Raw genomic sequence first — 10,743 nt, 5'->3', positions numbered from 1 at the left:
AAAGTGTCAAGGAACAAATTAACCCTGCAAATGAGGTTTCTAACCATCTTGGGAGGAAGACTCAGGCACAGGGAAGCCAGGGAATATTTACCCCATTTCTTGTGATTTTTTTTCCCCTAGTTCTTCCTGCGCTATATGGGCATAGCAGAGGTTTGCGATGCACCTTGAGCCCTGTGGCCCCAGCAGACAAGGAAGGATGCACGAACCAGAGGAAGGCACATCTGAGACCAACGAGACAAGCAATGCATTCTTACCAAACACATCACCTAATTGTAGGTCACATCACGATGACCCTTCCCTCCCTGTAAAGGCTGTCATTAGCATCCGTGTCATTTTAATTAGAAGATGGGGAAGAGGAAGAGGAAAAAACATGTAACCACTTTTGTTGCAAATATTTCTATACATCTGCACACCATCTTTCAAAATAAGCCGTTTATCACTCATTTACGTGGGGACAGAGGTACAACTGAACAATGTGTGCAGCTTGAGAGGATTTTGTTTGTTTTGTGACACTAAACAGGAGAACTACGTACAAGGAAGGCATGGCTAAAGAGTGACAGTGCTACACCTGATTTTTTGCTGCTAGAAGAGAAAAACAGCCCAGTGCACCTCTGATCAATCAGTGGCAAGTGACAGCAAGCTTTCGCCTGTCAGTTTAAGGCTCTATTTTGGCTTGTTTTATGTCTAGCAGGTCCACAGGTAGGCAAAGCAGGTAGGAAACCAGCACGATGCAAAGGTGGCAGGAGGACACAACCCCCACAGGACAGCTGAGAATTTCCAGAAGCAATGTTGCTGGAAGACCTGGGAAGATCCTGGGATCCCAGGGACAGCAGGAGTGGCAGGTTTGGTGGTGAAGTCACCTTCCGCAGTCCATATGCACCATCAGCCACAGGTTGCCGGTTGAACCTAAAGATCTGAGTAGTGATATCTTTGCCTCTGACTTCACTAGATTTTGCAAACAGACCTGCTGCTCTGGATCATTTAGGTTTCGACGTTATTGTCTGTCACAAGTCCAAAGTGGGGAAATCGAGGCACCAAGTCTTTGTAACATGCAGGCTAAATTTAGAGGTCCTGTTCCCAGTGCGCTGGCTCCATTAGGAGTAATGGGGTTGACTCAGACCCCAATAACATATGTTTGACTAACATGCACCTGGAACAGGCGATTCCCAAGAGTGGTGAAACCAACTGGCCCAGGGGCGTTTATCAGAAAGGACAGCGACAGGAAGGAGATGGACTTGCTGCTCAAAGGTGAACTGGAAGGCATGCTAAGATGAAGCACTCAAATACCACTTGAGAGGGTAAGAGGCCCTCATACCAGCCATAATATTTGGGTTTTCCATAACAGCATTTCTAATCTCTCTGTCTGGAGCAAGGAAACACACACAGCACACGTCCCGTCTCAGGTAACAACAGGAGCATGTTTATTCAGGTCTGGTACTTACAGAGCTCGGAAGGACAAGGTACACGTCATTTGTTTTCCAGAAAAGTCAGCCCAGGATCAGAAGAAACGAAACTTTTATAAAAAGAGACTGCAGCTGCAAGGGGCTGGGAACGTGTCTCCCTTCGGGTCATGCATTCCTGATGCCCAGGTCACCCATTCCTGATGCCCAGGTCACTCATGCGCTGGAGCACACAGGTGCCAGGCACCTCCGCAGAGGCAAGAGGCAGGAACGTCTGAACGCTTGACCGGGTGGTGTCTGGGGTTAATCGGGTCTCGGCAAGTCCCAGCCTTGTTTTAACCAACCTTAGAAACGAGGGAGGGGGTATTAGGTATAAAAGCAGAAACCCTTCCAAAACGATCCACCTTTGCCAAGGAGGTGCGAGAGTGCAGTGGGGTATGTCCACAGAAGGAGAAGAACAGCTTGGCCAAACCGCCCAGGTCTCCGATGCTGGAAGAGCATAAAGTCTGGGAAACAACCACCTTGGAAGCCTGATGAGAAGTAGAGGATCTCCTCGCAGACAGCAACAGAGAAGATATTGGCTAATGAGACCTGCGACGGCCTGTGGAAGACAGCTCTTCCTCAGCCAGCCCCATCACTCGCGAGCCCTGAGGACGTAGATGAAGCTAACGAGGACCCCCAAGGCCAGGACCATGTAGCTGGCTTTCACGCTGCTGGAACCGCTGATGTTGCAGAGGAAGGAGTCGCAGCAGTAAACGGAGGCAGCCGCTATGCCGAGGTTAATCCCGGCGCTGGGGCAAATGGGAGAGCATCCCTTGGAGATGGACTGGCCAGACTTGCTGCCTGAATGTAGGTTGGGGGGGGGGAAAGGAAGAAAAGCAAAAGGAAACGGGTTTAAATGTTTCAGCTTTCTGATCACCTGTTCTGAAAAGGAAATTAACGGCACTGAAATAGCCGAAGTGTCACAGGTGGCACGGAGAGGATGAAGTGCTTCTCGGCATCAGGCTATGACAGTAATCCCAGCCAGCCCACACGTTTCAAGAACACCCGTGATAACCTCCCACACAGACCCTAGAGACCATGCAACATCCTAGGGACACCCCTTCCAGGCTGTTAGCCAAAGTTCGACTGCAAAGGCTGTGGTGAAGAATCTCAAAAATCCCACTCGAGCTTAACCCTGGGACTCCTCAAGCCAGACAGGGAGCACGGGGTGTTCAGAACACCGGGGAGGCACTTGTGAGCAAAGTCTGCGTCTCGAGCATTGGCTGCGAGAGGCGCAGCGCACATTTAGCAGCAGGAAATAGTAAACCATTAGCACTGTGCTAAGATGACTGGTTTTTAAAAGCTCCCAGCCTCCATTTGTGCATGTACGACCCGCCCACGTTGCGAACTATGCAACTCAGGGATACAACACCCCTCCCTCCTGTGAGGGAGAGCAAGGCAAGCCAGTCTGGGCTCTGCAATGGTGTCAGGAGGCCTGCAAGAGCAGCCTGCTTCCCTAGGAGAAGCGACCAGGAAACACAGACAACCCCCAGATCTTTCCCCGCACTTAGGGAGGAAACCTGCGAATCTCCCTTCCTGGCAACCCCACCTCATCCACGGAGAGCAAAGAAGCCAAGGTGGGATTCAGGGGTGAACCACCTCAGCAAATGGCAAAAGCAGGAAGGGCAACCCTGGAGCTTCCCACAGAGGAAGCCTGCAGCATCCTACAAGCTTCATTTAGTCATCAGCAACCTCCCCACCCCCACCCCAAAATTCCCCTCAGACTCCCAGCATCAGTGCAGGCACGTGGCTCTAACATGACTCCGTCTGGCAGCACGTCCCTCATAAAAATTCCCTTGGGGTGGCCCGACATTCAGCCGCTAAGCAGAACTTTCCCCTTTTTCCAGCCGGAGGAAGTTAAGTCTTCCTGCAGGTGACCCAAGAGAGCAGCCAAGAGGGGCAGAAGAAGGTCCTATCAGCACTCACCGATTCCCATTCCGACATAGGTCGTCACACAGTAGTTTTCATTCTCCCCGCACTTGACAGGCTTCAGGCAGGCCCAGTTGGAGGATGCATCCGAGCACGAAAAGCAGACAAGCGTGTGGGCTGCAAGGGAAATGCAGTTTCAGTTAGGGGCTGGTGGGGAGACCTCTTTGCTTGGTGATCCCCACCTCTCACATGTGGCATGCGCCGCCACAGTCACACTTGCTATTTTGGCTGCATCAACCTGTGATAGGTTTTTTCCCAAAAAAAATTGGCCAAGTGAAGGGTTCAAGCCTAAGTGATACATTTCAAGCCCTTTGCAGGTTCAACTGCCAGCCAAAGCCTCAACACAACTGCAGTCTGGCACTTTACGGCATGCTCTTCTTTGCACCAAGAGGAGGTTCAAGCTACAGCTGCCAATTTGAAACTAAACAATGGAGGCAAGTTCAGGCCTGCAACCTGGAGCCTGAAATTTGGGCTTATTAAGCTCAGCTACCATGGTCATTGACGGGAAATGCCCCAGGCATGACCATGGGTTCAAGCTTTCCATGACCTGCCTTTGGCAGCAGGGCACAAAGTTCAGGCTACGCTTGAGCTAGCGCACGTGGTGGAAATGATTTCTCAGATGGAGCAAGCCCAGCATTGCAGCAAGACCTGTGAGGACTTGCACTGTCCCACTACCCAGGAAGTCACAGCACTATGAAGGCAGCATAAGCAACCAGCCTTTTTAATTTGGAGTGGAGAGAGATAGCAAAAAAAAAAAGCATGCCTTCCTCCATGGCAGGTCCCCTAAAATGGTTTATCCTGTGCCAGCAGGATGGACTGCACCAGCTGGCTCCTATCCCTCATCCTTCAGATCTGCCCAAGAAAGAGGCAAGATTGGAAAATAGCATTCAGTGGTGGGAAACGGTTGCAGAAACAGCCTGGACTGGTGACTCAGCAGGGACACAGGCACTTTGCAGTGGACAGATGATCTTCTCTCTATTTTACATACAAGAACATCACATCCACGCTGCAACTGTTGACCTACATATGCAGGTCTGTTCCCAATGTTTCACAGGCTCTGATTTTTGAGCACTCAGACAGCAAGCCCTTCCATGAGGCACTGCCTTTCTCTTCTGTGTTTACAGGAGGCAAAAAAAAGTGGGGGCTGATTCAGGATGGGAAGTGCAAGGCAGTATCATTCCTGTTCTTACCTCCTGTTCCAGCCCCACCACAAATGGATTATCCTAAGGAGGTGAAACTGGTGAAGCCCTAAGAGAGCTCGCTAAGGCTCAGCAGTCCCTGTCATGGAGCATTTTGAAGAATAAGTTGGACTAATATTCAGCAGCAGCTGTCCCACTCTGCTGTGGGACTGCATGACCTTCTCAGGTTCTTCTCAACTCTGTTTCTCTCAGGAAAATAAAAGCTTTTTATGAGAAAATTGGGGGAAAAAAATGAACAATTGTTCTCAGAGGAATGATTTTTTAAGCAGCCACAGCCAAGGCAGGGAAAGAAAACAAAAACATAAACTCTGGGAAATGGATTAAAGCGGGTTAGTGGGAGATCCAGAATGTCACACCAAATGACTCCGCTTTGGACACAAAGCCAACACCACAACCTCCTAAGCAAAAATTTCCTGGACTGTCTCATATATCCTTCACCAATCATCAGTCTGTCTATGATCCTTGCAACAAAACCAAGTCACCTGAGCGTGCCGATGCAGCAGTGACAAGCTACACACAGCATCCAGGATTACAGGGCCACCAGTTGAGTCAAAAGCCCCAGGAGAGATTTGTCAGTGGACTAGGAGAGGGGGAGGAGGATGAAGCCAGCCATTGAGTCTATAGGCTGTCATTGTCCCTTGCTGAGCCCTCAGAACATTTCCATGGGTTGGCCAAAACTCGTTCTGGAACCTCAAAGTGAAGCCCAGTTCCCTCCTGCTCCCTAGTCCCCAGCACATTTCTGCTCTCAAGTGACCTGTCCCAAACCCTCCTCCTTGCTCACCCCATTTCACAGGAACCCTCTGTAACCACGAATGACGTGGATTAAAGGCTTCCTGTGGGCATTATGGCAGGACATATATCCCCATATGTATTTGCTCACTATGCTGACCACACGAGTTGAGTGGTGCAGCGCTATTCATTAAGGCTTAAAGGTTCCAGATACAAACGCATCAGAAATAAATATTTGTACACGCACACTAAAGTGCCTTTGGGCATGAAATTCCCTGCCACTAAACCTATGCTCCTACCACAGCATCTCCCACCTGTCCCCATGCTTTTCTTTGTCACACCTACCTATTAACCCCTGTCTGAACATAGACAACATCCTTCCAGTAGAGGCAAGTCTTTCAACGTAGTTTAAGACATGAAATATGCAGTCACAACTAGAGCCACTTTCTGCCCCAGAAAAACAGACAACTAAATAACCCACTGCAGAGTTAAGAGCACAAGCAAGCTGAGTGTTTCAGCCAAAAGGCACAAGAGGGGTGGCAGAATTATTTTATGCAGCTGGAGGCAGAGCAAAGAGTCGGAGCTCAAGGCTACCAAAAAAAAAAAAAAAAAAAGGCGCAAGGGAAAAAAAAAAAAAAAGGCAAGCCTAAGACTGAACAATGCAAAAGGGAAGCCTCGTTTTCACCAACTAGAAAATGCAGAGCTCTTCCACAAGAAGAATTTATGTGTTTATTTGTTCACTGCTCGGCTCCTCAGAGGAACAAAGAGCTCCCAAAACAGAGCAGATCATTTGCGGGAATTCCTCAGATAAGAGGTTGAATCCATTCTTGTAAAGAGCAATGCGGGGGGGGGGGGGGGGGGGGGGGGGGGGGGGGGGGGGAAAGGCTTTAAAAGCCCACTCTGAAGCTCAGCAGCATCAGTAAAAAATGCTGTTGCTTCGGCAGCTTTTCTAGTTGGTCCCTATGCTGAACGCTCTTTCCTTTTCCATTGCTCTTAACCAGATCCTTACATACTACACGCAAGATCTTCAGGGCACTTTGAGAAGGGAGTAAAGCTTTTCTGCAAAAGACTCCCTGGATATGCTGGAAGCAGTTGGGGATAAAGCTACCTGCAAGAAACCCTTTCGCCTGGCTAAGAACTTACTTTAAAGCTGAAAGGGTTTTTTTGGGGGGAGGGAAAGGAAAGTGAAATCCGTTATTGCCTTGGCCTGGACAGCCCATCCTCCCAGCTGGAACTGAGCACATGCCAGCTGGGCTCTTGACAGAGACCCAACGCTTGAATTGCCAGTTGCTTCCCGGACCCCACTCGGAGGGGGGCATGGAAAGGGCTGCAAACAACTAGTTTCTTCTCACCGGTGTCCTCAGGAGACAGGAAGGGCCTGTGTTTCCTGAGCAGGGGCTCAGAGGGCCCAGAATTCTTTGTTTGGCTTCTCCAGCCACCGACATATGGAAACAATATGCGGTTTTGCACGGCCCCGTGGAGTTTGGAGAGTCAGAAATGGAGTCGACGGGGACTGCAGACCCTGGGACTTGGGACAACTTGCAGTTTAACGCCCAGCCACAGGAAGCACGTTCTCCTCAGCTTCGGGGGCAGCCCCCAAGATGCGCTCTACAGGGCACGGTCCCTTGGGGGTCGCTGCCTTACACGCTGGCAGCCTGCCCTAAAGGATGCTGGGGGTGGGCAACAGGAGCCGAAATCACGAGTGGCTCTGCCCACACTTTGCTCCATCAGCCATCGCCAGGGCTGGGCTCCATCTCCCCTCCACCCTCCTTCCCCTCGGCTGCATCTCAGCCCATTTCGGCGCCGTTATCCCGGCTCACTGCACCGAAATGGGGGAGCAGAGCCGGCCCTATTCTTTGTTCGAGCTGCAACTGGGAAAAGCACCAAAATATCCACATGCACAGCTGGAGAGGCACACCTATCCGTACAAGCACCGAAGCCCTGAAGTTCCTGCTTCAGGAGGGACACTGCCGCCAGGCAGGTCTTGGAGGGACACCCCCCCACACCCCCCCACCCCGCGACAAACCCCGGCACGGCTCAGCTCTGTCCTCCCCAGCACCTTTGCCCTCACACCCCCCCCCCCCCCCCCCCCCCGCAAGCCTTCAACTTCCAGAGCCCGCCGTGCAAGAACGCAGCACACACTCTCCTCCTTCCCCCCCCCCCCCCCCCCCCCTAATTTTTTCCCAAACCCAGGGCTGGGAAGAGACTGGGGGACCTCAGGGAGAGGTGGTGGCGGGGGTATTTCCCACACACACACCCTTACCTCTCTCCACGCACAGCACCGCAGCCAGCACAGCGAGCAGGAGCGCCTTCATGGTGCGGCGGTGGGGGCCAACGAGATGCGCAGGGCGGTTGGCTGCGCGCAGGGCTGGCAGCAGGGCCGGGCGCCGGGGGTGGGGAAAGGCCAGCGGGCCCCGCCCCGCGGGCCAGCCCGTGCCCCGCGCCACCTCCCCCCACCGCCTCCTCGGCCCCGCCTGGTTTCGTTTACCGGCTCCGGAGGGTCGGGGCCGGAGAAGCGCGCAGTGGCCGTGGCGCCTCGGCTTTCCAGCGCCTGGCCCGCCGAGAGGTCTTAAAGCCCCCGCGGGAGCAGAGCCAGCTCTCCCTTGGCCCTTCCCTAAAGCCATTTTCCATCCCCCTTTCGGGCCCCCTCTATTTCCTGAGCGAAGAGGCAGAAGTGGGAAGGTTCCCTCCATGCTTGCCCCCAGTCGTGCACAGCCCGTTTCAAGTGCAACCCCCTGCATCCAGGACTCCCGTCCCACGCGGACCTGCCTCACTCCCCTCCTCCATGCATCTTCATTCACAGATTCCCTGAGCACCCCCGTCCACCCACCCATACGTTCACAACCACTCTCTATGCGCACACGCTCCGCATGTGCAAACCCTTGTATGCAGGACTCCCTTCATGCATGGATCTCCTGCATGCAAAACCCCCTGAATACACAAGCCCACTGCATGCACAGCCCCCATGCAAGACCCAAGCACATAGAGAAACAACTTCCCGAGACATTTATCCTAAGCCTAAAAGATTAGACATACAGGGTTGGGAAGCTTGAAGGTATGAGGGCCCAGCAGCTGAAGTGGCACTAGACAGCCTGGGCTGCTTGACAGGATGAATCTTCAGAGCATAGAGTCCACCAGAAAGATTTGTTGGAGTGACCCAGGTTCAGCAGGTCCCACAGAAATAACTAAGTCCTCTAGGAAATTAGCTGCAGGAAGGGCATTGAGTGAGGGACCCTGTGAAGCTGGCTGTCAGGGAAGCCTCTGCATGGAGGAGATGGCTGGTGAGCCAGCAAGAAACAAGCAGGTTTGACAAACTCTATATGCCACAGATGGGTTTAATTTTGCAGAATCAGCATTTCCTGGCAAATGCATCTGTCAGAAGAAATTCCAGCTCCTGTCTTGTCAGAGTGCATTCAGAGTCCTCTACTTGGAAAACAAATCCGTACCTGCAAACCCCCACTTACCTTTTCTCTCCTATGGCTCATTTTTATTTATTATTGCCAGTTATTCTAGCAGGAACTGACTGTAAGTAGTGTGTTTCTGTGGTCTAATATCTTCCACTGGAATGGGCTGCTGTGACTGTTTCATTCTCTGGTTTACAAATCAAATACTAAAAAACTGGGAAGTTTCAGCTTTGCGGTAGCCTGAGCAACCGTAATTCAGTTAGACTCACAAGACCCATGTCTCATACAGACCAAGTTCAGGCTGTGCCCATAAGAGTCGGTCTGGCTTTTTGTAGCCTACCCGTGAGCAATCTTACAGCATTTATCTCAGCTCTGAGGTGCAGCGCATGAGATTCAATTTCTGGGTATCAGGAAGGTATAGCATATTCCTTCAACTCTCCTGTTCCTTCGATGTCTTGTACACTCCCCTCATCCCCCTGAGAAGTGTACAAGTGCATACAGCTTTCTGGTTTTCTCCCTCACACAAATTTAACGTTTTCAGTTCCACTGTTTCCTGGACAGGACCCATCTGCTGTTAGGAAGGAAGAGAGAGGACCTAAGAGTCACATGGGAAACAACTCACCACAGGATCTGGAGTCATCCCAATACTACTGAAATGGCTGGGCGGGGACAGCTTTATTACAGCATGCCACAAACAGAGGAGTGACTGGGAACCAATCCTCTAGGGTGGAAGATGCACCAGGCAAGGAAGCCCTTCTGAAATCTTGCTGGTCTAAGCCCATGTCTCCCATCTCCTTACCATGGCTATGGTGTGGGACAGCAGACTGCAAAGCTCAACAGGGTAACTCCGATGTCAGGGCTTTCTGTTCTAGATCAACACGTATTGAAACACCACATTGAATGCTCCAGCCTCTTCTTGCAAGTTTGGGAGTTGCTGGAGGGCTTTGTGTAACCATTGGCTTCATACTGTGAATGCAAGGCAAAAAAATGTCTCTTCACAAAAAAAGGAGGCAGCAAGAAAGGCGGCAGGGGTAGGGTCCAGCAACAGGAAGGTGGTCTGTGCTGGAGAAAGGTGGACATAGGTACAAAAACCATGCTTAAGGGAAAAGGAGATAAGGAAGCAGCTGGATCATAAAGCGAACTAATGCTAGAGTAAATATTTCAAGGTTTGCTTGCATGATGGGGAGAAAGGGCTAGTTTTAAAATCAGGAAATGAAGAGTATGGCAGCTTCCTTCATGGGTCAAGGAAGCAGAGCAGCAGAGATGGCTGCAGCAATTAGAATTGCTAGGTCTGGAAGGCTTCGGTGCTGAACTGGCACTTCAGGAGTTTGAGCTTGAAATGTGGGCCCACTAAAAGCTTGCTCAGCTTCTGTGGAGCCGGGTGGCATGCAGAGTTTCCTTCACCGCCACATTTCTGTTTCAGGGCTTGAGTGAGACTTCCTGAGCCTGGCCAGGGCTGTGCACATGGGCCTCTGTGGGGCACCTAAACCTCAATCAAATTTGCAAATGAGGTGTTTCCCCAGTTAGTGGAACAAAGCTGGTTTGGTTTGTGGAGCAAGCTGCTAAAACTGCCTTGTATAGATGCCACAGGAAGGGGACAAAGTCCTTACTTTTCAATAGTTACATAACTCTCTGGAGATGAGAGGTGTTCAGATTTCTCTTCTGCCAGAGAGGACAGGAACTGCTCTGTGGACAAGTCCTATTCCACCTGCCAAATCTATGTCGCTGTAAAACATGGAGTATCAGTTTGGTAGAGCAGAGGACGCAGGACATGATCTGTTCTCTATCCTGAAAGAGCAGGAGACCAAGATCTCCATCCTTGCTGCAAGGTGTGTTTCCTCTCAGGCAGACAAGTCTCTCTGCCCAAAGCAGTCTTCTGCAACATAGTCATGGCATAAAGACCCTCACTGCCCCAGATGCTGGCACAGCCTCCTACACTGCAAAGAGTGCTGGAGCCGTGATGCACCATCCCTGAAACTCCTGCTCACACTGTCCTGCTCCACCTGGCTGAATGAGAGGGCTGACTTCATATGCTAGCCC

At 51.4% G+C, this 10,743-nt stretch overlaps 1 protein-coding gene across 1 annotated transcript; it reads right to left on the bottom strand.

Moving 5' to 3' along the window:
• Positions 1-1,399: 1,399 nt before the first annotated feature.
• Positions 1,400-7,645, bottom strand: LOC104339973 (lymphocyte antigen 6E). Its single transcript, XM_086465701.1, has 3 exons — positions 7,563-7,645; positions 3,369-3,488; positions 1,400-2,243 (listed from the first exon to the last, which is right to left on the bottom strand). The coding sequence occupies exons 1-3, from the start codon at positions 7,612-7,614 to the stop codon at positions 2,035-2,037; spliced, it is 381 nt and encodes a 126-aa protein (XP_086321827.1). The 5' UTR covers positions 7,615-7,645; the 3' UTR covers positions 1,400-2,034.
• Between the last annotated feature and the right edge of the window lie 3,098 nt (positions 7,646-10,743).

This window comes from Leptosomus discolor, chromosome 5 (genome assembly GCF_034619465.1).
Source record: "Leptosomus discolor isolate bLepDis1 chromosome 5, bLepDis1.hap2, whole genome shotgun sequence".
NCBI lineage: Eukaryota > Metazoa > Chordata > Aves > Leptosomiformes > Leptosomidae > Leptosomus > Leptosomus discolor.
This window is presented reverse-complemented; position numbering and strand designations above follow the sequence as displayed.